Source organism: Amia ocellicauda, chromosome 5 (assembly GCF_036373705.1).
Source record: "Amia ocellicauda isolate fAmiCal2 chromosome 5, fAmiCal2.hap1, whole genome shotgun sequence".
Classification (NCBI taxonomy): Eukaryota; Metazoa; Chordata; class Actinopteri; order Amiiformes; family Amiidae; genus Amia; species Amia ocellicauda.
In genome coordinates, this window is record NC_089854.1 from 8,310,603 (window position 1) to 8,336,983 (window position 26,381).

Genomic DNA, 26,381 nt, shown 5'->3' on the forward strand with positions numbered 1-26,381 from the left:
AAATGTATACCACATGTGGACTTTTCTGTATGGTAAAAAAAGCAATACTTGTAATTTACTCAAATGGTTGAGAAAATTTAAATGGTTTTAAAGGTGAAAAAGTAATAAATTACTAAAAGTGGGAAAATAAATGGAAGACAATTTTACTGTCTTCAAATAAATTATTTATATCATGATTTATATACAGTGACTACTCTGCGTCATACATACAATGCTGTCCCTTGTTTTCCCCCAGAAAGAAAATTTGCTGTGAAAGATATTGTAGAGGGGCAGCAGTTTGAATTCCGGGTCTCAGCGATTAATGTTTCTGGAGCAGGAGAGCCCAGCGTCCCTTCGGATTTCATATTTGCACGGGACCCAATGAGTGAGTCACATTGACGGGAAATGTTCAGTGAGATCTGAGCGCAAATTAATACGACTGTACTGTTTAGAGCAGGATATTCTTCTACACCCAGCATAGTATACTAAACTGCACACATTTGTTTGTGAATTAGATTTCCAGTTTGTCATTAGAAACTGCATCCGATGAAAACTGGGGGTACACTATAACACTACCGTTTTGAATGCACAGCACACCTGTTTACTAATGTATTGATTGACAATAAAAATCTTGCTTACACAAAGCTTTATGACTTCAGAGCCCCCTGGAAAAATCCAAAATTTGAAGGTGACAGACTCCAGCTACACCACCTTGTCCCTCTCCTGGGCGAAACCCAATGAGGACGAAGGGGATGCGGCCAAAGGGTACTATGTGGAGATAAAGTCTGCTGACAGCCTCCACTGGCGACGCTGTAACGCGGCTCCAATAGGTTTAAACTCCTACACCATCAAGGGCCTCAAGTCCATGGGCATGTACTTCATTAGAGTGGTGGCGGCCAACGATGGGGGAGAGGGGGAACCCCAGGAACTGCAGAGCCACATCCTTGCCATGCCCCCACCTGGTGAGTATTAGAACATTATACAGGACCTAAGCCTACTTCCTTTATCTACATAAGATACTCCCTCCTCTAAACTGGACAGCCAATTCATTTCAAATATAGAACACAGACAATTGTTAATAAAGCAGACACTATCTCATAAAAAATTCTAATTGCTGCTACGTATTACAAATAACCATTTTTGTAAAACACTTTCTTGTCTTTTCTAGTGAGGCCTCGCTTCCTCACAGATGCCAGTGTCAAAAGTTTTATGGTGGTAAAAGCTGGAAACACAGTCAGAGCCAATATCAACTTTGAGGTGAGAAGCCCCACTATTCTGTATTCACTTGTCTGTTATAGCAGCAATAACATCCAGTACTGTACATACATATTGTAAAAACTATGGGATTCCCACACACATTGCATTATTGAGTATAGACATTGCAAATATACATTAGAACCTGTCAAGAACAGACATCGTTCTCATATTTCATGTTCTTTCAAAATTGAGCTCCGGTATGCAATAAATCAAACGCCACTTTCTTCTGATCAAGTCAGAACCGATGATGGTTAATTTAGTCTGATCAGCCAAAGGAGATCAGCCTTTTAAATGAATTAGACACAGATATTCATCTTGGCAAATGTGGGATAATGTACATGTTCATTTCTTTCATTTTCAAGGAAAAACTCAAGAGGCTATTCTGTTTCACAGTGTCTCCAGGATTTTAGAGTGGTTTATATTACATTTATCAGTAAATATGTATTAATAAGAATCAGAACCAAAATACTATGCTAAACATTCCTAATTTTGGTGTGTTCTGTAGAGCTCTCCTATCCCAGATGTCACCTGGTTGAAGGATGGTATTCCTGTGTCTAAACGGGCTACGATAACCAATGCCGATGGGATGTCTCAGCTCCTGATCCCCTCCTCTGAGAGAACCGACACCGGGCTCTACACCGTCACAATCAAGAACTTATTTGGTCAGGAATCTTTCAGCATTGAGATCAGAGTCACAGGTATTACTGCAGCAGTGTATATTTATGCCAAAAATCTATTAAGTATTAGTAATAAAGTCTTAACACTAATGTGTATGAGTGCAATTGCACCCTGCTTTCTCTCTCCAAGTAAATCCTAAATGTATTAAATCCGTTTCCTTTTGCAACACCTATGCTTTGTTTTTCAACCTTTCAGTTAAAAAAAAAGTAACAGGTAGCAAACACCCCTTCAATAGCATTCTGGTACGTGAGGCTATGAGTGACTGTCTTACCTGTTCCAGATGAGCCAAAGCCACCAGGCCCGGCCCAGCTGGAGGAAAATGTCCCCGGAACGGTGACGGTCAGCTGGGTACCCTCACCAGACGAGAAGTTGGACAGCCGGCTGCACTACATGGTGATGAAACGTGACTCCATCAAAATGTCCTGGCACACTGCGGCCGACCACATCTTCAACAACAAATTCACCGCAGTCAACATCATGAGCGGGCGCAGATACTTTTTCCGTGTCTATGCCAAGAACGATATGGGACTCAGTGCACCCTCTGAATCGCCAGCCTGGGAGATCTGCAAAAAGAAAGGTCAGCCAGGTCACACTGAGGCTTCCATTTCTGAAACCCCCCCCCACACACACAACCATTCACATTGGCTATGCATTAAGATTTCTAAAAGGACTTTTGTGAACTTCTGGTAGCATGTGTCATTAAGTCCAGTGCTGTAGGCCTCACAATCTGTAATGGTATTTAGAAGTTAACAATCCAGTGGTGAGACTCTCTCAATCAGCTGAAGTCTTACTGCATTAATGTCCACTAATTAAAATAATCAGTTTTGTCTCATTACATTTCTAACAAGTAAAATCTTCTCTAAAACAGTGAATTAACAGTGAAATAAATTCATATTCAAAATGCTGTAAGTATGAGAAGGAAAATGCCTCGACTATCAAATACATTATGCATCATTTAGCTTGACTTTGAGGGGGGGGAGAGAAAGAATGCATATTTTAAATTTCAGGAGTCATACTACCAACACATATGAATACCTAAGGATACAGAAGTATGCTGATGGTTTTCTTTACACAATGAGGAAGTGTAGTACCCAAAATAAAGACTTAACTAAGCAGAATGATTACTTAGAAAACACAGCAGTCCTAAGGATCTATTAAGCAGAATTAAACAATACATAATTACCTAAATAACATAGCAAATAATGATGATCACAAAAGGGAAGTCATCTTCCCTTAGGTGTGATTTGATTTGTCATGGGTCAATTATATGTGTGGCCGATGAGAAGGTGGCAGTGTGACCCAGACTTGCCCTCCAATGATCTCTGTATGTACGTGGCAGAAACACAATCCCCAGTTTTCAATGACCAGGATACACTGATGTGCTGACAGACTTGTATGTATACATATAGGAATCTAATATGTGGAAGACTTTTAATGGTGTGTGGGCGGCATCTAATATTAGACTTGAATGGCATACACCTCTAACACATCTTCTCTATGTGCCCTTGGCCATGCCTATAATTAATTAATATGGACATACGTGTCAATATTGAGTAAGGCAAAGCAAAACTTCAGAGTAATGTATACTGATCCTTGTACTTCATTCTGAGATACTGTTCCATTTGCACTCTTGATATAGAATGATAGAGGAATAGAACAAAAACACCATGTGAGAAACTATAATGAGTGACGAATGCTCATTATCATTATTTAAAATGCTATTTTGTTGGGATTTGTGGCTGGGGATTGCTAATCTATGTATGGATATTTCTAAAATGTGCATATAAACAAAAAATAACAATGATCCGCCTCAGAAAGTAAAAAATAGGCCTCCCAAAAATGTAAGCAAATTATATACTGGTAGACTGTCTGAAGAGACATGTTCATGATGCCAACCATTCATTTTCTTGTTTCTTTCAGAAACTTTTTCAGTGAGGATGCCCACCTATAAGCAGAATGACCTCAGACAAGCACCAGCATTCATCGTTCCACTGAAGACGCATTTTGTGCCGCACGGCTACGAGTGCTACATGAGCTGTGCTGTGAAGGGTTCCCCGAAGCCATACGTCACTTGGTATCGCAACAACATAAGTCTCAACCAGAATGCCAACTACCTGGTCTCAAACGTGCATGGCGTCTGCTCGATGCACATCATGGGGGTCAGCGCCGAAGACAACGGGGAGTATGTTGTCGTTGCAGAGAATGCCCTGGGCAGAGCGGTGTGCTCCACGAGGCTCACAGTCAGAGGTAGGGATCTCTAGTGCCTACAATTGAGATGTGTGACTCTCAGGCATTGGGTTTATGGGTGGATGAATGTATGGTTTACAGCGAGCTGTGACTGTCTTATAAAATAGAGTAAATTCAATTTCTCTCTCTAACTGCAATTCTCTCTTTTCTCTTCCAGAATAAAGTATCACTGAGATAAAGCAAATGTGCTTCACCTTTGTTTTTATTTTGTCATTAGAAATGTCCTGGAATTCCTGCTAAGCTTGACTTTTATGTAGTAACATTCTTGTTATTTATATTTTATAAAAATATATATATACACATGTTAATTTATGATAAGTACAATGTAAATCATGCATCTGATGGCTTTCGGGTCACTTGCTGAGAGATGTGTTAAAGGTGGGCCTCAGGAGGGCACTGAATGCCAAATTGTAATGGCAAGTGGATGAGAGAAGAGGCTTGTCCTTCTGTCATCTTCTGCCAAGAGATGCATGGACATCGATTCAGAATATGATGTCCTCAAAACAAATGTAAACTGCGATTAACATTTTTGTTGAAGCAGTTGATCAGAAACAGGAAATTATTCTACAAGCATCTGCAAAACCAGACAACTAGGAAGTTATGATTTTTATGCAAAGTGTGAAAAGCTACTGTTGAAAAGTGAACTTTGCTTTTATTGCTGGGAGAAGTTGGTGTGGATTCCAATACCACACACTGTGTGCCTTTATCAGAAGATGAAGATGATTTCACAGAATGCATTTCTATTAGCATATTAATGCAACCTGGAACTTGTAAAACATTGTAAATGTAGGAAAGGTGAAAGTGTGAACGGTATGCAACAACCTGATACACAGAAATAATGCTGACTATAAAAAAATGTTTACAGTATGGAACAGCAAAGTTGCACAAGGATACATGCAGTACAGAAATTGTATTATAGTTAAGTACATAGAATGGGTGGACAGCATGAGTACCTCAGATAAACCAAAAAACTGTCAAGAGGTTTCAGTTGAAAACTGTCAAATAAATAAGAATGCACAATAATAAACCATTTTGCTTTCATATTTCTGAGTTGTGTCTGAGAATTAGAAGGTGACTTTTGTTCTGTTGTGAAATGGTTGTAATAAAAACAAAATGCTGGCTAAAGATTACATTGTATCTTTGTTTTCATAACCAGTTATTGTATTGATACATCAAATATTTAATCCAGGTAAGATAATATTTTCCATAAACTGAATCAGTTAACATTGTTAGAGGTATATTAGCATCCTAGGCAGTGTGCAATGTTCAAAATGAAAGTGTGACTGTGCACAAACTCACTGGTTTGATACTTGACTCTTGTGCCCTTGTGCAACAGGAAATCACTTGTCTAGCAGCTTTGAGAAGTCTTAGCGATGAAAACAATTTACATTAAAATTAAAAGCATTAGCCTATTAGAGATTTTTAAAACGAAACTATATTAAGATGCATACATTTTCATATCTGTTATTATAGTGAAATGTGTCATAAAATATTATGATTATTTTGTTTCCACATACGATGAACCTGGTTGCGCAGACGGGGGTAATTTTGGAAAATGAAAAAGAAATGTGTTTCAGCGTCTGCTTAGCAGAGAAGTTGATTTCGTCCTGATTAAAAATGGATATAACGACGCGGATGGCATGAATGGGACAGGTGTGTAAACCATCCCCTCTGACCTCACAGAAGAGTCCTTCTCAAGGTTACAGTGTGAGGCACTACGAGCTTGGAGATGTTCGGTCTGATCTCAAAATAATCCTGTAAATCACTGGAGAATTTCCAGTCTGTCCTTTGGTGTAAATCAGACTATTCACACTGGCTGTTGAGCGACACTACATCCCATACACTTCACTGCAGAACCAGTACACGAATCTGAATATTATGTAAGCCGTGGATTTATTTATGCAGATTTTAAGAAAAATTGGTGTATCGCTCATTCATTTCCACAGGAGCAAAGACAAATCCTAGATCAAGCGCTAGTCTAACTTCAGCCTGGTCATTCCGCGAAACAATCAAAGCAAAAGTGTCCATCACTCGCCATGCTTAAAATAACCTGCGAGTCTCTACAAAGTAATGAAGCTCCAAATACACATGTGCTTCTTCCTCATTACATAACACTAGTAACACGGCACACTTGGTACAGCGCGATTGGCTGGTGACACTATGGAAACGCCCATTTGTGGTTGATAGTGTTTCTAATTGGGTTACGTTGTTAAACCCCGCCCCTGTTGGACCCGCCCACAAGACACCGGTTCCTCTTCGATACAGTACGAAAGTGAAACATGAATGCGATCATCTCCAGGAGTTTGTATGAAGTTTGTGTGTAGACGTTTTGCTGTCGAAAAGAAAAATCAAGGACTTATTCCCAATACATCTTTGTCTGAGACCACATCGAAACGTTTCGGACTGCCCTGCACAGTAGCTAAGTATAAATATATATATATACATTGTAAAGATGACAGCCAGGCATAGAAAGGGGAAAATCAATCACAAACAGGAAGATAACTCTTTCAAACATGACGCCTTTGAACCGGAGTCGCGAAGTGGAAACCATTACACCTTGCTGTCTATTTTATTTCTCTTGATCTTGGCCGGAGGTGGTACTGTCGCCTGGTTTTTGCAACAGCAGCATCAGACCATAGCTTCCCTGGCAGACAGGGTTATGGGGATGCAAGTGAAAATGGTGCAGCTCCAGACCTCCCAGGATGAAGTCCAAGAGGCTCATGAAAAGGTACGACTGAGCCTTAGCCTATTTGCATTTGAAATTCATTTTCTTAGGGATGTCGCGATACCGATTGCAAGGAAAAGGTGATTATGAATGCCACGAATTCCACCAGAGACAGAAAACTGAATGTATTATATTACTCCCAAAAAGGACTTTAAAAATAATAATGAGAAAATGACTGATTGGGTTCACTGCACTTGTGCATTACTGTGAATTACCCAACGTCCCAATCCACCACTGACTGTAACCTCAACTGTAAAGTTCATGATAAATGGAAAGTGTCCAGCTGTCACAACGCTTTAAAACGCAAGTGAAATAAACAAATCCACAAAGTTGCAAGTGTGTTTCAATACATATCCAAACCTCTCTGTAAAACAAGCTGAACACAAATGTCCCTGTAAGGGACACTGGTTTGAGCTGCAACGAAAACGTACTAATATGTGAACAAGTTGAATGTATCCTCAAGTGCATCAATACATTGGGAAATGGTATTAAGTCTATGTTAAACAACGCTAGGTTACCATGCATGGAGGGGAAAATAGCCTTGTTTTTGATCCCAGTAGCCTGTCACTGAAACGTTACACCAGCTGCCTGTTCACAGATAATTATAGAACAAGCCATAGTAGCTGCTGGTACCTCTTTCTAACGCAACTGGTTTGTAGGCACACACTGGCGCCCAAGTGCACAAGCCGTGCTGCCAGGCTGGCCCAACCCCGGGCACCCGTGTGTCTGAGGAAATCCTGCCATTGCTGTCCTGCCAGTAAACAAGCACTGAGCATTTGCACATTTCCACCTAAAGTTTAACAATTACTTCAAACCATCAACCGTACAAGCAGGAACCTGAGGGAAGACGTGTAGAAGAAAAAAAAGCGAATCATTGTGCGTCTCCTCCCAAAATGTTTTGCATTCAGCCGCAAAATAATGACTACAAACTTGATGGATGCTTTCCTTGATTGTTTTGGTTGTGTTTATTTTTTGCCCAATATAAGTTAATGGTAAATAATGTAAATGTCACTTTTATTGTAAATAAGAATATAATGTGTTTGTAAACCAAAAGTGCACAATTGTATATTTAACAATAATGCAACCTGACCGATAACTCACGTTTTGTCGACCAAACAAACGGAAACTCGAATACAAAAGTAACAGTGTGAACTTACGTTTCTTTGTTGCTTTCGGAAGCCTGTTATAACTCCAAATGATACACTTTGTAAACTCTGAATTTCAGTTTGTTGAGCTTATGTGTAGGTTTGCGGGAAAAAACATAAAAACGAATATTAAGAATTTATTTGCAGGAACATTTCGAATCTCTGCTCTTCTCGCGGGATGACTCCGCATGACGTCACGCAAATTAAAATGCGAATCTCGAGAACACGAACTAATCTAACCTATTGTTTTAGTTTATAATATTTCGAAATCACGAGTAGATCTATATATTTTAAAGTACACTGCAAAATATAACAGTGTGGTATGTCTTAACACCCCGTTTGCAAAGTGTTGTTCACCACTCATCTCCATGTGCATTAATATTGCTCTGTAAAGTGGCGATAACGCCGCACATCGCCGTTTACAGGTGTACAGGCATAATTGTGTAATTGTTGGATTTTAATGTGGAAATAGGTAGCAATGTTTTTTTTTTTTTTGGTATGTTAAAAATACTTATTGTGCCACAGCATTTACTTCGATAGGAGAGTAATCTATGCTATAAAAAGCTATAAAACTATAAAAAGAAAACATACTAATTACTTTGCTGCAGTGTGCGTGAAATGCCGTGGTGGTCATTAACTATGGACGACCGTACATAAGTGGAAGAAAAATAAACTGTACAGATCCCACTATGTAATTTGTGTGTTTTTGCCACAGAAAAACCTGTTTTACAAACTAGGTGTCATATAAATGCGTTTTTACATTTTTTTCTTTATTTGGTAAACCAGGTCTGAGTAGTGATTAATTTATTTATTTGTTTGTTTATTTTTCCATTAATATCCCTAGACTAGCCCATATCTACAGAAATGACTCGCTGGCTTAAATAACATGCTTGTTTAATAAACTGTTCCAGAGGGTTCAATACCTTAGAACAGTTTTCTTCTTCTTCTTCTTCTTCTTCTTCTTCTTCTTCTTCTTCTTCTTCTCTAATAATATTAGTAATGCATAGTGAATTACATTGCAGAAATAATTTTCAGAACAATCGTAAAGCAGATTAAGAAAGTCATCCCACCATAATAAATCAGCCATTCTTTACCATATCAACTTCAGTGTTCAAGTTATGTAATTGTGTAAAGTGGAACTGCAACAAAAAAGTGCTATGCATAGGAGGGAAAAGCTTCACAACTGTTACCCCAAAACAATTAAATTGTTGTGTAAGAAATCCAACTACAATGTTTGACTTATTTTTATTATTTTACATGTTATACACTCAGATAAACCAGACATTAGACACATTAACAATGTAAACATTTGAAATTGTATTGTCTAACATTTATAGTCCCGCAGACATTTCAGAATTTAATTATCAAGCTTGTGTCTTTTTTTTTTTTGCTGCACAGCTTTACAGCTCCAAGGGGTATGACCAGAGAATCTCAAAGCTAGAAGAGGCTCATGCACTGGCGCAGCAGCAGGTGCAAAAGGCAGTGGCCAGTTTTGAGCTACTGAAGGAGCCTGACCTAATTGCCAAAGTGTCCTTACTTCAAACTCAGATGAAGACCACAACTGCTGAATTAAACAACCTTCTGGCGAGTCAGACCAAAGACCTGGAGTCCATAAAAGAGCAGGTTGCTTCGATCACGAGTACGGACTCCAACCTGGGACGTAGCCTGAGATCCCTGTCTGATTCTGTCGCAGAGTACCGTGGGAAAGTGGAATCTCTCCAGGAGTCAACTGCGGGCCAAGGTGAGCAGCTGGAGAAAGTCCGTGAAGCAAACGCCAGGCTGCTGCAAAGTCTACAGGGGGTGACGAGCAGCGCATCGAATGTAGAAAACCACTTGGACCAACATGCCAAACTGCTGGATGCTTTGTCATCCAAAGTGGAAGAGCAGACCAAGGATGTGCTGGGCCTTCGGGAGTCTGCAGCCACATGCAAGGTGCAGCTGGACACAAATGGGCAGGAATTATCTGGGGTCAGGTATGTATCTTTGTATCTTCAGCTCCCTCTCTGCAGTGGATGCTGTTCTCTTCTTGTTGATGACTGAGATGTCAGAGATGTGTGTGTCTCCTCTGTGTACTAGAGAACTGCTGCAGGATGTCCAAGCGCAGAGGGCATCTCAGGGAGAGGAACTTCGCTCTATACATAATAGCCTTGCTGAGCAGAGCAGAGACGTACAGAACATTAACACAGCGCTCAGGACCAAGCTAGAGGCTGTGCAAGAGCAGATCAACAAGGTAAAGCTGTTATTTTCACACCACAGACCTCCCATCACTGCACTTCCTTCACCTGATAATACAACTCTGACTCTCTATGTCACTTTTATTCATTAGGATCCAAAATACTTTATAGGGTAGCTGGTGACTCTTCCACAAACAGCTCTCGGATGCAGTTCTAATATTCGGCTGTTGAGGAGAGCTCAGACCTTTCTGCTCAAGCACAATAAAGCCCTACCCACCCCTCCATTATTTGTGAAGTTAACCATGATTTATTCCTTGGGGAACATTCCAGCATGAACCAAATGTGTGGGTGCAATTCATATCTGATATATCTAAATATGCATATCTTAAATCTGATGAGGAAGCATTTTTTGCCACATTGAAGGAAAGTGAAGACAATGCAAACTGCAACGAAAAGCACCCTGTACCGGTTTTTAAGGCATGCCTCTAACAGTCGGAGGGGCGGTTCGCCCGGCGGCTCCAGCTGCTACGCCCTTTTGAAGCTTCTTGATGGAATGTGACAGCTTGTGGTGCGGGAGCTTAAGTCATAAGCACCTGCCTAGCTGAGCAGGAACTGCAGGCAAAGTCCAAATGGGAGTCTTTTTCAGCACATTCCACGTGGCACGGTTGCCAAAAAAACCCAAAGCCAATCACATTTCAGCAAATGTAAAGTAAAACCACACTCACTGATTTGCTTCTATTACAAGGCAGATATACAGCTCTGGAAAACCACTCCAAGTTCAGAAATCAATGTGAAGTGGTCTCTCAATTTTTTCCAGAGCTGTAAATATGTTTATGGTGCTGTTGAACATGATTTAGTAGCAGGTAGTATTTTAATCCTGTTTCAGTACATCTAATCTTGTACGTGCAGGGGGTGTTCTGTCCGCAGTAAATGGGGTTGTGTACTCTGTTCCAGCTGCAGGGTGCAGGGCAGGGGGGGCAGCCGGACGCCTCGGTGCTGGGGGAGCTCCAGAGGGTCACACAGGGGCTGGAACAACTGAACGTCAGAGTGAGCACCACTGTACAGAGCTGTGAGTCTGGACGTCATTGGTATTATACAGACATCTGTGTTTATGTGACCTGGTTTAATTTTTCTCAATGCAGTAGTAGTAGCAGGAATAGTAGTAACATCATGGTACTTCCACTTTTATATTTAGGAAATCTTGTTTATTATTATTTAGTGGTAGTTAAAAAAAAACAGTAATAGTATCAGCATCACTTTATTTTGAGGAACTGAGATTTGAAAAGTTTTGTCTTTAATTTAAGGACTACTGTGAAGCAGTCACTATATTGTAACAATTCAGATGATAGGAGCAACACAACCAAGTGACTGTGAGAAGAGCTCTCTCTCATCTCCCCCCTTCTTGTCCTGGCCAGGTGTTTCTGGGGAGGTGGAGGCCAGCTGTGAGGAGTGCTCCTGGCCCCTGGAGCAGGCCGTCCAGTTCCCAGCACACACCGCCCACCCACCGGTCATCTCTCTGGGCCTCACGCAGTCCAGCCCTGGTGTGCGGGTCAGAGTAGCTGAGCCCACTCAGTCAGGCTTCAAGGTGGTGATGGACAGAGCCGGGGAGGGTGGTCCGAGCACGATCAAAGTCAACTGGATGGCTTGTGCTTAGAGGAAATCGACTATAGCCACACTGTAGCCACAGAGACATGGAGTTATAAAAAAAGGACTGTTTCCAGGTACCTTAACACATCCAGGTAACTAAGAACATTCAGGGATTTTGAAACGGGGGACTTTTTTTATGTTGGGTTTAGACTAATGCTAATTTCAGTAAGAGATGGGACTCAAAAGACCATTTTCTCTGTGAGCCCCAGTGGATTGTCAACTAGATGGACGAAAAATGAGACAAAAACTTTACAAGCAAGCACTAGAGGGAGCCCTAAAGCCACTGAATGGATAATGAAAAGAAAAGATTGCATTTGTGAGGTTTCTGGTTGATCGCTGAACTCTAATGCTGTTTGTTTTACTTGTTCATCCCTGGAAAATGTATGTTGCAAAGAGTAAGTACAACAAACAGGCTGCTTAGCTACAGGTACTGCATCTCTTAGTTTTACTTTGTTTAAACAGTTACTGAGACACCATAGTACAGTGACAATTATAACATTGGGAACATTAAGCATTGTAGAAGTGCCAATTGAAAGTTATCTTCTTTCTTACAGATAACTAACCACATTACCTGAAATTGAAGTGCCTTGACCAGTCCCAAAATCTTGTTTGAAAACTCAAGTGATTACATTACATTACACCCTGTAGTTCTATACTTTGTGGTACTTTTTGGTCTCTTTAAACATTATTAGTGTCTTAGGATTAGTCTTTGGATCTTCAAATTATGTTTACACTGAATTACACAACAGAACTTTGTTTGTATGCTAGGGAACATCAATGTAATGTTCAATTAAACTCAATTATGCTCAAGAATAAGGCCCTTCCAAGGTTCAGTAGTAAACTACGTCTCCCTCTGCCTCTGTATGTATGTTAAACCTGACTCTTTAATGTAAATCGGTCCCGGGCTTTGGAATATTGTGCATAGTGGTACTGAGGTGTCAGCTAGATTTTACTTCACTTTCTGCAACTCTCTTACTTCCAGTGTATTCAATGAGTTCATTCTATTGCATTGTCTCAACAAGAAAGCTTTCATACACTCACACATACATCAGAGCCCGAGGAAAATGTACGTTTTTGCTGCAGTGACCTTTCTATTGACTGTTTAGCTTTTTTTCTTTTTTCTTTTCATTTTTGCATTACTTCTATTTCCTGTTTTGTTTTCTCTGGTGCAGCCATCACTGTAAAATAAAAATTAAACGTGAAACTAAACCAAAGAAAAATGACAAAAACAAAGTTTTATTTCAGGGGTCAAATTTATCTTGCTTTGCTTGAAACAGAATAATTCCATCAATGCCCTAATTTAGTAAAGTAAAATACACAAATACTGTAGATTTAAAAAATATATACTTTTAATTAAGATTGAGATAAAAGCCTTTGTTATGAGATGTACTTGTGTGATGGTTTGATTAAAATCAAAGTCAGATGCTGTTGGATTTGTCTTTTTTCCCCCCAGCAAAATCAAATACATTTTTGTGGAGTCCTGTAACTTCAGCAAAAATGTCAGATACTACCAATTCAGGTCACATATACCAGACAGGGGGGCGTACTGGATTATTTTGAGTTTCTGATTTTGTTGTTTGTTTTTTATCCCTATAGTATACAGATCTGAACTGAAAGGTCAAATCATAAAGAAGATAAAATACAATGTGGGAAGTTAGTTTAATTGGTTTGGTAGGTCCAGACAAAGGGTTAAAAAATACAATAAAGTGTTTCTAAAGATGCAGGCAAGTATGTCAGCAATGTTTTAATAAGTGCTCTGTATCAGTGGCCCACGTAGGTGCCTGAACAAGCTGTGTGATGTCCCCGCCAGTGTAGATTCATCCAGATAAAAATCAATGTGGCGACTGGAGGTCATGAAAGGGCCTCAGCTATAGTGATGTTCATGTTTCCTCATTTAGACCAGGAGATTAGCCCGTCTCTCCCCTCAGCTCGCTCTCCCTGGGAAACAAGATGCTGTAGTGCTGACAAAACTCCCTAAACACTGCTCATTTCAAACACACATACACACACGCACACACACACATACTCTTTGCTCTGCTTGTCCAGCATCTTCGGTTAAAAATACATTTGACCCAAATGAATGGCGGTCACTTATGTGGAGGTTTAGCACTTCATTGCCCTTTTACAACGTTCCTGGGGGTTTCGTCCAAGGTCAGCTGCCGTGTGTGTTATTCAACAAGTACATTGTGTAGCAATAGTATACAGTCATAGATACGTGCATTCAGCAGCTAAGATAAACCTGGGATTATATCTCCGTCCACATTTTTGGACTGTAAGTGGACTTTCCCTAACTGTAGTGCCAGGTGAAATGCTCAAAGAAAAACAGATAACGGGCCCAGTGTGCACAAGTGGTGGGATTACAGTTAGCTTCTTACAGGACTGTTCCTCAAACTGCAGTGTTTTCCCAGGGAAGCAATTGACTCCCCATCTCACTGCATCGCGTGACAAACTGTACAGCCAACTAATACAATTAATCTACCTCTTGTTGCAAATGCATCATCCATATTAATCCTTTACAAGTCTGTCCGCACTGGTCTGAACAAGAGTTGTTCATGTATAGTGAAACTTAAGTGTTTTAATACTCCACTGGATTTCAGATATGTCAAGACAAGTTTCAGTTAATGCACAAAAACAATTAGGAATAGGTTATTCATATTAATTTCAATGTATGCTTAGTCTTCCTACTACTCAGCTACTTACACGTTCTCTCTAGAATAGAGCTGGCCAGTTATATTTCAAAGGAAAAGCTACAGATGCAGACAGGCCAGCGAAGTCCGTTTTGTTTTTGTAGCTGCTAAACCCACTAAACTTTTCACCTTGCCGACGTCACTACAGTTTGAAGTATAATCAGGTTCCTTCTCCAGTCTCCACTCATTTGCCTGATTAGACGGTACTCCTCTCTTGCTCTAACTCTAACTTGCCCCTCTAATTATTTCCCAGGAGACCACTGAACCAGAAAAATAAGGTCTGTTTGAATGGTTTCAGCAAATAGTAATTAATGTCCTGGGTGTCAGTTTTTGCTTCTCTATTCTGAAAGGGGGGGGACGGGACTTTGGGAGATCTTTCATTAAAATAATGTTCTAGTTTTGTGTGTGTGCTTACAATCAATTATTGTTAAACTTAGCTCACTCATTCACATCAATTAAGAGCTCTAAAAGACCACACATTGTATTATATTCTTAAACTATTTCAAACAAATAGTCTATGAATCATATCCCTTATTTTTTCCAGCCATTTCAGTGAAGGCCAGAACAAGCTGGTAGAATTCAGTTATTTTTGAGATTGTGTTTCTTTCCACTTCAGTGTCAGTTTGTGAAATGGTAGTACTAGAATTAAATGAAAAAACAGAGCAGGGGAAAAAGCATGTTTTGAAGCTTTATTTTTATTAGGGAATACAAAAACACTGTGCTTTGTACTAAATCTCTCATATGTCATTGAGCAATCTGCACAGAGTAAATAACTAGCAGAGTGCAGGAGTGAATAGGTTGACAGTTTTAGTTTTCTCGTCTTTGGTTTAGAATGGAGGAAAGTGAAATCCATACTTGTATGTCTTGTAAAATATCCTTTTACAAATAATTAACAGTAGTAACAGGTCTGAGTACAGCAAGGGTGTTTTACAGAGTATTTTAATGAGAGAAAAAGAAAGAGAAAGAAAAGGTAATTTCTAGAATACTAGCACTGAGAGGTGTTAATTCCTCAGTGTCCTTCTACTGTTTCTACAAATCTCTTTACTACCAGCAGGCAAGATGAGGCAGAGAGATCTCTCCAACGAGGGGGGGGGGGGGGGGGGAAGTAGGTTGATTAGGACCTGATACTAAAAGCTATTATATTTCACAGGGACTGGACAGGAGAAAAATATAATAAAAACCATGTGAGTATGCCTTTAAATGCCAGCCCTGTTTGTATCAAGTACTTATAGATAGTGTCTGGTGTTGCAGTGGAGTGTCCCACTGGCTGTCCGTCTCTGTGCCGTGTGTGCTGGGGGGCTGCTATCCCCCCTCGCTCTCAGAGCCGGAGTGAGCGCTATCCCAGTGAGCCGCTCCCAGCACTGCAGTCTCTCCGCAGCTCCTGCCTACCTACTTGCCCCCGACCTTCAGCTGCAGAAATGCAAGCCTGCATTCCCAGGTACAGTAAATTCCTGCTCGCTCTCGTTTCCGGATCCATGCTTTGTCATTTTTAGGAGAGAAAAAAAAGCAAATGCATGTCCCTTAAGTAAAGAGGAGAATGGAAAGAGAAAAATAGGCTAAGAGTATCTTGCAACACAATCTGTGAGATAGATGTGTACAAGTGATGCTGAGCAATGCTACACTGTTGCCTTTGCACTCCTAGATTGTTAAAAGTGTGCTTGCATTCTCAAAAGGTATCTAGTGCTCTGTGAAGCATGAAAACCAAGTAGAATGTATTAACTTATAGACTGCATACTCCAGCAGAAATGTACAGAGAATAGACTATAGTTCACCGCTGGCTACATGTAAGTATCAGTTTTAGATAAAGAAAATGTAGACTGCCCTTACACATATGTTCCAAGATCGGTCACCCATGCAGTCCGAGCCTTATGCTCTCATATTTGTGTCCGTTTATTTAATTTTCTTGCTACTTCCTTTTCCACCATGAAAACAATACATGAGCTTGCCCCACTTTGCAAAGTCATTAATCACCCAGCTGTCCATCGACTCCCAAAGGTTTTAGCCACAGTGTGCGGAAAGTATAATAGATAAGACTGGAAATGCAGCGATTACCATGAAACGGATCAATTAATTATAGCTCAGGCCAAGGTATGGACTACTGCGACTTGTGAGAGAGATTATTTTTCGTTTCTCATTTTTCAATGTCAGTAACGGAAGCCGTGCCTTTTTGTGCTGCCCGTTAACTATCTGTTACCCATTAGTGCTTGAAATTTGGGAAATCCCCATGATGTATACATTATGTATGAGTAGAATTGATGGTGAGAGCCGTATAAATCCCTGAGGTTTTTCAATCTTGCTTTTGGATGCTGTGCAAATAGATTCAGATCAATAAGCTAAAAACAAGGGTCAGACATAAAACTATAATAATGACTGCAGGGCACCATAATACTAAAGGCTTTCCTAACCTTTCATAACTCTTTCCTTAAAGCTGAGAGCACAACATGCATTGGAATTTAATTCAGTATTCATTGCTGACATTTCACTGCTGCCAGTGTCCCACATCAGCACTCAGCTGTTCAGCGGCCTAGACCTGAAAATCAGGATTCAACATGTCTCTCCAGAGAACATGTTCACATGCCCTAATTATCTTCTTCAAAAAATGCTACGGCATTTAATGAAGTAAAATGGCCCAATAATCAAGTTTCATATATATCTATTTACTCTTGATGACAGTCGCTTTCTTTCTGATACTGGGCCTAATTTATTTTTGCTCTTGAGAACGGAAAGATTCAAGCAGTCTTGAATGGATGTATAGGTAAACGGGTACAGGATTGTGCCTAACAAATTCACATTAGTGTCTCAGCAGTGTAACATCCCCATAAGTGCCTTGTATTTATATAATTTTACAGTATTTTTTGAGAGGATACTCAAAAGGATCCTCGTTGTGTTTCAAAAGGCCTCCCCAAGGGCACTGTATATTGGTTCTGTGCTTTAGAAAACCTTGAAGTGCCGTTTGATCTGACGCTGTAAATGTGAATAGCATTAACACTGATGTTTCAAGACTCAATCCAGTTGAGAAGAGCTCTCACTTACATGTAGCCTACTTAAATTCCATTAAACTTCATTCTCTTTTTCCCCCGCCAATGTTTTCAGGTCCTACCTAACGCCAGTGCGAGACGAGGAAGCTGAGTCGCAGAGAAAAGCCAGATCTCGACAAGCGCGTCAAACACGGCGGTCAACACAGGTATGCGAGCAACTACACAATGTCAAAGAGTCAATTGGAAACATTGCTTTGCCTGATATAGTTGTATAGATTGAGAAGAGTGCAACTCTCCTATCGGTTGCATTACTTATCCTAATATCAACAACTGAATTTTGAATAATCAAGGGAGTAATGCATGTATGTAAAAAAAATGTAATAACCAAATAAATAGCTTTTGCATTTCTTATGAATTAGGTCTGCACGCTGAGATGACTTGGAAGACTGGCAGTTTTGTAATTAACAGCCAGCATAAAATTAACACCTGCCAACCCACCAAATGCGGGTTCATTTTGTCTGTGGCACTTATGTCTTGCAATCTTACCAGTCACACTTGTGAGAATGTAAAATATCTGAAGATGCTGACTGCAGGTGACATTTTGCACAATATGTTATTGAATATGTTATTATTTTGCATGTTATTATTCAGGTTAGTGTCAGACAGTTTGTTGGACATTGTTAGTTGTAATAGTATGCATAAATTATGTTACAGTAGGTTAGTGGTGGTAGTTTAATACTAGATGTTAGTGTCCATGAAAGTATTTAAGTAGAAATATGTATGTCACAAGCATTGATAACAGTAGGTATGTAATAGTACTATATGGCACTACAGTATATTACACTATACTGTGTTATACACCCCTTAAATATGCAAATACAAGCCCGATAAGGAAAAGAAAAAGAGTGATATAGGACAGCCAAAAAAGTGTAAATGGGGAAAAAAGTTAGTTTTAGACCCTGGTAACATTCATAGGAGATGAGAAATAAAATTATAAAACAGCCTCAGACTGTCCCAGTGAATTTCAGTTACTTCACAGCACAGCCGCCAGTTTTGTTTTGGTGCGGTCTGGATTTTTTTAAGTTAATGACTAAAAAGATAGCATTAAAGATTAGCCTACTTAATCTGACAAGGGTGAAAAGATAAAAAGGATAAAATAATTTTAATGATGTGAAATTAGCCAACTGCTATTATACTTCTTCATAGATGAATGCTTTGATCTGCTCATATTCCTTTGAAAAATAAAGTGGCTAGCAGTGAGCTTCAACAATTGTTACAAAGATTTGATTACCATCTACTCAGCTGCCCACTCTATGCGTACAGTCATAGGAGACAGGGTGAGATACATTTACAGGTCATATGTTCAAGAGCATATTGTCGCTGCTGTAAAAGACCCCTAAACAACAGAATGACAACTCCATACAAAACACTGCAATGGAACTTCTAACTTCTAAGGGGGGAAACCAGGACATTTCTATGGTAGGACGTCAATCTAAGTAGGATTTAATTTTTGACCCAGCTGCTGAATATCACTTACGTAATTAAGGATCAGCTGAATATAGAATGAAATAAAGGTGCCAAGCCCGACTACCCTTGGCACAAAGTATGCATACATTAGTGCTACTAGTAAATATTTGGACCCCTCTCAGGATAATGAACTAGAGACGGGCATACAAGATAAAGCTGTGAAAAACTATTATCTGATAAGGTCTACATTTACTAGAAGGGATTAAAAGATTCACAGATTGGGGAAAGCGAAGACACCGATTTTCAATTGTATATTGCCGCAATCCATCGCCCTCATGTTTTGAATATTGGATAACTTTTTGACTTTTTGTTTGTTTGGTTATAAAACAGTGATGCTCTCCTCCAGTTAAACCCAGATTCATGATACTCAACAAGTATTACATAGATCACCCTAAAGAATTAAAGAAAATATTTTCCTCTTGCTTTAACCTGGACCACACTGGTCTCAGGGTGTGACTCTAGCGGACCTGAAGGAAGCACAGAGGACGTTTGGACTGTCTCGATCAGAAAGACAGGTCACAGTAATGGATGGACAGACAGAACAAGACAATCTGGAAAAAAGGGATGTGAATGACAGATGGGAAGCAAAGTCAAAGGACCTGGGAGATATCATTCCGAGGTGGACCAGGGAGAGAGAGGAGGTGAGGTCATACCAACTAAAATCCACAGAATGTAATAGGGCATGCTAATATTGTTCACAGGTAAAAGGCATTTCACATTTCCTGTGTTTTCAGAGTCTCATCAATTTAAAGGTTCAAAACATGTACGAAAAGGATCAAGTGTGGAATCAAAACACTTCACTTTTACAAAATCTGTAAATCTTTTTTTTTATTCAAGTTTGGCTACCGAAGGTCCAGACTGGGATCTCAGGCTGAGAGTCCCACCACGCCCCTCACATCGCCCTCTGCAACTGGCTGCTTTTACTTTCCCCCCTCCAACCTGACCAATCGGCTGCCCTCCAGGGGGCTGGGCAAGGAACTGGACAGGAATGGTAAGACTACCTACAGACTCAAACTGCCGGTCAGGACATTGTCTGGATGAAAGACTTTTGGTGTACTGGCAAAGTGCAATCACAGTTTTTATAACGAAGTAACAGCTTTGTGCATCAATGCATTCTTGTTATAATCGCTCCAGTATCAAATACACTTGTAAAACACCTCACTCTGCGTCTGACAGTCCGCATCAGATCTGTTTTCTCTGATCATACAGTAACTTTTCCAGTTACAAATTGCATTGCAAGCTCTTCCTGGTCCTCTACAGAAGATAACAATTATGAACAGCATAGCTGGGTTGGTTCAATAAAGTTTTGAAAAAAACTTTGAATTTAATAGAATAGATTATTGCAATTATAATACCTATCATAAAATAGACAAACCATTTATTCATGTATTTATTTTTAAAAGGCAGTAGGAGTACAATTCTCATTTAAATTAAATTCCTCATATAAGCACAGGAAGGAAGTCACTCTTAAGTGTTTTTATTGAGGAAGAGAGAAGTCAGGGATCTGAATTTCTGAATGAGAAGAAATAGAATTGCACAGAAGCTCAGATTTATAGATAATTTAATTCCGCCTTGCATGGGATGAAGCTGCAAATGCCGCAACTCCAGGAGAGAAAAAAAAGAATTTTCTGCAACATTGACCTTCATAGCCCTTAACATTTTCTCAGATTCACACACTCCAGTGCTCCTGACAAAGCACCATCTCACAGATAAAGCTTGGCCTCTCCTGCCGATTCTAATAACGGCTAATTGTAGTGATGGATCTAAATATCAGGGACTGAGGAAGGAAGAAAGACTTTGCTGGAGACTTCTTCTGCTCCCTTCTTATCCATAAACTACAAATGAGCTGTTAAACCACTGTTTTAATGTTAATGCGTACACCTCTTCCAGCTATGAAACAAATACATACATACAGAGCAGTCTCGAAAGAAATGAACAGTCTTGGTAGATTGTTAAAAGATGTTTGGATCAACTGTCTTTTTTTTAGCATAGTGTGGTCTTATTACCAACCCAGCTGAAACAAATGTTGTACTCTGCATTAGTTAAAAATAAAAGTAAACAATAGGACTTTCATTTACAGATTATTAGTACATTTATTAATTTTAAAATGCTTTTTCAGTTAATTAAAATAAAAGCTACTGTAAAGGCACTGACTTATGTAGAACTATATTTATTAAGAGTGCTTAAGCAGATAGATAAATAAAAAATACTTACATGTGGTATAATACTGAAGTAAAAGCAGTGAGATCCTAAACATCAGGCCTTATTGCGTTACAGATGGCTTGGGCTTAGTAGTAGGAACTGTAATGTTGTCTCAGGCCCTGTTCAAGCAGTCCATAATGGCAGAGACACAATGTGGAAAATTGTATTGCTTACGAAGTAAATTATGGTATGCGTTTATATCTCTAGGAAATGAATGGAGAAACGAGGTGGACCGAGACTCTGATGACATTTCCAACTTCATCGTGTCTCTCCAAGAGAGACGCCAAGCTAGAGACCGCAGCCGAGGGGGTGGAGGCTCTCTCTCGATGCGTCAGGTAAATACGGTCACCTTTTTACTTGAATTGAAAAACATTAAAGGAAATGCAGAGATGTCTGTGTTCCTGGTGCTAGAGCTGATAACAAGCTAAATACAGCATGTGAGTACATTCGTACTCTGTAATGTATTAACACAAATCCTCCAATGATTTCAGGAAGATGCTGACGGAGGGACAGAGGTGGCAGACGTGGTGGTAGGTCCTGAATTTAATGTATTTACTTGCTTTTAAAATGAGCCAGTTGAAGCAGCTTAAATTATTTGTATTTACATTTCTTGATTGCTGAGTGGGCTTAATTATCTGTGACTTTCTCTTATTAAACCCACTAAACTGTCTAAATGTGTAGTACTGCCTTGGTTTGTGATCCGTTTCACTAATTTACTAAAGCCTTCTCAATAGTGATGGTCAAAGCTGAGGTGAAATGTGAAAATGACAATAAGCTGCACTAGTCCAGTTCAAACCTTTCCTGGATGACCATCATTCTGTAGGTTTTATGGATTTGCCTGGATCATCATTTACTGAATACCTTGAACACATCGAAAATGTGACTTATAAGACCAGTAATTTAATCAATCTATATATAAAGAAAAAAACACACAAAAAAAAAACAAAAAAACAGATACCTTAGCTTCCCAGGAGCAGGATTGGTCAGTCCTGAACTATAGTCTTCATATTGCCTTTAACATCTCACCACAAGATGGTGCTCAAGGTTCAACACACATGGGTAAATGTATTTTTTCGTTGTTTTTTATGTTTTTTATTTTGCAGTAATGATAATGCATTTTTGCTAGGTACTTTGCCTCTTTGACAATGTTTTATAGTCTCACTGAGAGAGTTTGAATACATTACAACAGGAACATGTTTTAGTATTTAAAGGTGTGCAGAATTCTCTGCTACAGCCATGTGCAATCACTATAAAGAGAGTCTTGCTAGGTGTTAAGAGTCCTACTAGGCATTTTCCTGTATCCACTAAATCTGCGAGCTCTTATAATCAGGCACAGAGGTGATTCTAGGGTATGTGGGGGAGATTTCTCCCGTGAGAGTGGGGGGGGGGGGGTTGTGTATGGCGGAGCCTTCTCCCGTGAGAGCGGGGGGGGGGTTCACATTTGGGGGCCCCCCCTCAGCCTGGGGCCCCAGGCAATTGCCTAGGATGCCTACCCGCTTGCGACGCCCCTGCTTGTGCATTACGTTGTTCTGAGGTTTGTTGATTTGAGATGCTCATCTTTTTGGGCCTAGCTGAACTTCAAACACATGTAAGGCACTTGAGAAAACAGCAGTAAGGACAGTGATAGATTAGGGTGAGGGCAGATCTGTCTGGTATCTGTTTGGGAAAAAGTCCAGGAGAACAAACCTCCCGCTAACCTCAACCCCTTTTCCATTGTCACAGGCGCTAGGTGTCTCGACATTCCATACCATACTTGGGGAGTTGGCCTGCCTTCCCCATTCAGAGGCGTTTACCTTGAAAGGGCACACATTCCCGGAGTCTCTGGGAACGCTGCAGTTTTCCCGATTGTTTAAAGGCTGTGCTGAATTTACATTGCTGGCGTCTGACCTGTCTACACATTCCTTCCAGTGCAATGCAGTGTGTGCCTCTGCTGGAATATGTGGGGAATCAGTCTGAGGACACTTCTCTGTCACTCACGTAGACGTTCGTAAAAGAAGAAACACCTGCAGCCTACGATCGTTTGACCCACAAAATCCAAGCACTCCCCCATAGTAGGGCTTCCTCCCCGTATTGGTATTGAACTTGATCAGGGTGCACGTCTGAGTTTACAGTACCAGTACAACGCCATTGAGATCTGGGACAGTGTAGAACGGGAATAGACAGGGGAGAGAGACAAGAATCTGGCAGAGGCAGAGATAAGGGAATGACGGCTGGAATGGAGCAAGGGATTACAGAGCCATTTGGAGATGGCGGAGTAGCCTGGAGATGGGTGGCAGATGCTGCATGTCCAGGATGCCACCCTGATTATGTCAGTGGGATCGGTTGGCTGTGTAAACAGTGGGTCTCCTCCGTGCAGCTGTCCCTGTTCGGCAATCTCAGAGTGAAGTTTGTGCCATGTGCAGACCCACACAGTGATGTTGGGGCCGTACCAGTGCCGTGAGTGGAGGCTCTGTCTGGAGCCATTTGGGAATGCAAATTATCAATATTATACACAATAAGATCCTCTATCACTCACTAGATTTATCCATAATTATCACCCGTCACCACTATCTTATCCAATCAATGATGAAAACACTTCGTACAGGTTATAGGCAAGGAGATAAAGACGCCAGTCAGAAACCCTCATGATTGAAGTACAGGACATGAGGGTGCAAAAACCATAGAGGCACTATCCTGATGCTTAATAAAATTAAAATAAAAGTGACTTAAAATGCAGGTTAAACTGTATTTTTTCAGGATGAGGATGAATCTCCAACTTCATGAAATCATGATGGCCACCTTGAATAAGTCATAACCCCCTTCCATAATTGTGATTCATGTACTCTGCTGGTAACTGCTTGCAGATGTGAAATTCTGTACTGGATGTAATATGTTCCATTGCAGCAAGAAGTGAATAAGCAGGTGAGATTTGGCTTGGTTTCCAGACCCCCAAAACCTTTGTGGACGTTGCATAATTTGTCTGTACACATTATTTTTTGTTTTTTTTCCGTCTTTAAAGGACATTATTATTGGTATTGGCAACATAAATCAGAAGGGATCTGCAATATTTTCATGCCATTCATTTGCTAGGAATAATAATGGTTTGCAAATGTCTATCAATCGGTCGTTAGGTTTTAAAAACATATCGGCCTATTCTCGTCATTAACTTCACAGTTAGATGGTTTACAAATAGAGGAGCTAGTCTTAGCACTTCCAACATTACATCCAATTCAAAAATTATTAGTCAGTCTTTTCAGCACAAATGCCAGCATAGAAGTAGGAGGGTGTATTCCTGAAGAAAGGCCGGTGCATTCGAAGGACAGTCAGCAGGAAACAGCAGCAGTCAATCTTTGAAGAAATCAGAAGCTCACGGATCACTGCGGCAGAGCCATGCGGATAAAGGAAGAGCTGATAATTATTCCTGACAGGGAATCCAGGCAGTCCTGAACGGAGTCACAATAGCCCACTTTCTCTCAGTGGAGCAGCTGGAAATGACCCTGGGATTGCAGTAGTCAGGGATTGGATGAGGTTGTCTTCAGGACTGGATTGCAGTAACTAGAACTTTCCTAATTTTGTTCATTTCTCATCCTGCTGATAAAACCTGAAGAAACCAAACTTCTCGGCTCATTTTCCTTTCCTTGGCTCACACCTATTTTAATCTAATTTAAAAGCGCCTCATTCCTTAACTGATGCCTTTTCCTTAAAATAGGTTCAGTTTCTCGGAACCTCTAAAGAGCATGTTATTGGCAATAATAAGGCTATAATAACTTAAAAAAAAATTGAAATTACACTGGTTGGTCAGCCTGACATTTGACCTCCAAGGACAGATACAAAAAGGTAAAACAGTAGACTAAGTGGTTTTGATGGTTAATAATTTAATTAGTTTTGGATTTAGAGTACATGCAAAGTTTTGAGATTAGTCTGCGTGTATGTTTCCATTTGCAGTTAGTAACCATACTGGACATAAGATTTTAATCGTAGGGCACAGCGTTAAGCCAATTATTAGTTTTTGCAGTGCTTATGAAGCAAATATCCTTCACTTATCATTCCTTTATCTGAATGCCTCATTCCATCAAACAGTTACCGTAGCATGTTAAATATGCCCCATGGTCATGGACAAAAAAGCTCACTCCTTGTGTCCCCTCATCTTTTCCTGGACTTTACAGTTTAGTCTTTTTTTCCATTAGAACATCTTCTGCCAGACACATGCGTCTCTCTATTCTCCAAAGGGCTGCTGGGATACCGATGAACCCTATCAGTTCTGTGCAGTAACTTAAATTCTACTCAGGGTGGCTGTAAAATTCATTACGTGTAAAAACTTCAAGTATTCTGTGAAACACTCCAGGTATCTGAACGTATTCACAAACTAGCACATTTCTTCCCATGGAACGTTGTTAAAGACCTTGACAGCGAGTCGTGAAAACAGGCGGATGCACGTCTTTAGTGGAAAGTGTTTTCCCTGACCTTTGGAAAGGCAAGACACCAGAGATTTTAGCTTTTCTTTTTTTACCTTTTACTTTTTATGTCAAGAACATTCCTGTGAGATGTGTGCAGGTTCTGTGGAGAATAAAGTGAGCTGTCAGAGAGCGTGAGGTAATATCTGTGGGTTTGAAGACAGACCCGTTTCCCCTTATGATTAGAAGGGGTAGGCTATACATGTCAAACTGTTAATACATTTAGTTCACTTTAAAAGCTACATTATGCTTCTTTACACAGCTTTGCTCCTCATACCCAGTTCGTTCGATGTTGTGCACTTATTAAAGGACAGCTCATCTTGAAGGTCTAAATGAACTTTATATAAAAAGATTCCAAAGAAGAGAAAGGAATACTTGCCAAGTGAGATGTAAGAGTTTTCCATATGGATAGCAATAAATTAAGTATGGTTCCCTCAATTAAACCCCCAGATGTGGTTATTCAAACATTTAACTTATAGAACCAAGCAGTCAAAAGTATGGATCTTTGAAATAAATTATACATTAATCTCCCTCATGTCTATTGACTGTCCTTGCAGAGAAGGGTTTTACAACTAAACTGACTGCATCTGTTAGTGGATTTAATTGGAAATATGCAGGTGTATAACAATACTCCAATTCTGAAATAAAAATAAGATAAAAAATGTATCAAGGTAAATGGAAAGGGTTGATTTTGTATTGTGT

General features: G+C 40.0%; 3 protein-coding genes across 7 annotated transcripts in view; all 3 read left to right on the forward strand.

The window, feature by feature from the left end:
• Window positions 1–5,291, forward strand: part of LOC136749350 (immunoglobulin-like and fibronectin type III domain-containing protein 1) — a 40,752-nt gene extending 35,461 nt beyond the window's left edge. For all 5 annotated transcript variants that reach the window (XM_066703563.1, XM_066703565.1, XM_066703561.1 and 2 more), the window contains 7 exons: window positions 236–364; window positions 639–941; window positions 1,148–1,236; window positions 1,742–1,934; window positions 2,195–2,491; window positions 3,835–4,161; window positions 4,319–5,291. In XM_066703563.1, coding sequence (XP_066559660.1) covers window positions 236–364; window positions 639–941; window positions 1,148–1,236; window positions 1,742–1,934; window positions 2,195–2,491; window positions 3,835–4,161; window positions 4,319–4,323 — 1,343 coding nt within the window. In that variant the 3' untranslated portion in view covers window positions 4,324–5,291. The remainder of the gene's footprint in view (window positions 1–235; window positions 365–638; window positions 942–1,147; window positions 1,237–1,741; window positions 1,935–2,194; window positions 2,492–3,834; window positions 4,162–4,318) is intronic.
• A 1,124-nt stretch (window positions 5,292–6,415) lies between these two features.
• LOC136749353 (fibrinogen- and Ig-binding protein) lies at window positions 6,416–13,280 on the forward strand. The gene is made up of 5 exons (XM_066703566.1): window positions 6,416–6,889; window positions 9,430–10,004; window positions 10,108–10,261; window positions 11,160–11,274; window positions 11,621–13,280. The coding sequence occupies exons 1-5, from the start codon at window positions 6,614–6,616 to the stop codon at window positions 11,857–11,859; spliced, it is 1,359 nt and encodes a 452-aa protein (XP_066559663.1). The 5' UTR covers window positions 6,416–6,613; the 3' UTR covers window positions 11,860–13,280.
• Window positions 13,281–13,928: 648 nt separating this feature from the next.
• ppp1r12b (protein phosphatase 1, regulatory subunit 12B) overlaps window positions 13,929–26,381 on the forward strand; it is a 37,023-nt gene continuing 24,570 nt past the window's right edge. Inside the window, exons 1-7 of the mRNA XM_066705667.1 lie at window positions 13,929–14,003; window positions 15,772–15,977; window positions 17,633–17,723; window positions 19,494–19,685; window positions 19,882–20,035; window positions 21,454–21,581; window positions 21,738–21,776. Coding sequence (XP_066561764.1) covers window positions 13,929–14,003; window positions 15,772–15,977; window positions 17,633–17,723; window positions 19,494–19,685; window positions 19,882–20,035; window positions 21,454–21,581; window positions 21,738–21,776 — 885 coding nt within the window. The remainder of the gene's footprint in view (window positions 14,004–15,771; window positions 15,978–17,632; window positions 17,724–19,493; window positions 19,686–19,881; window positions 20,036–21,453; window positions 21,582–21,737; window positions 21,777–26,381) is intronic.

Coding starts and splice junctions, on each gene's coding strand:
- LOC136749353 (XM_066703566.1), top strand. CDS start 6,614: ATGACAGCCAGGCATAGAAAGGGGAAAATCAATCACAAACAGGAAGAT. Junction 6,890..9,429: donor TCCAAGAGGCTCATGAAAAG/GTACGACTGAGC, acceptor TTTGCTGCACAG/CTTTACAGCTCCAAGGGGTA. Junction 10,005..10,107: donor CAGGAATTATCTGGGGTCAG/GTATGTATCTTT, acceptor TCTGTGTACTAG/AGAACTGCTGCAGGATGTCC.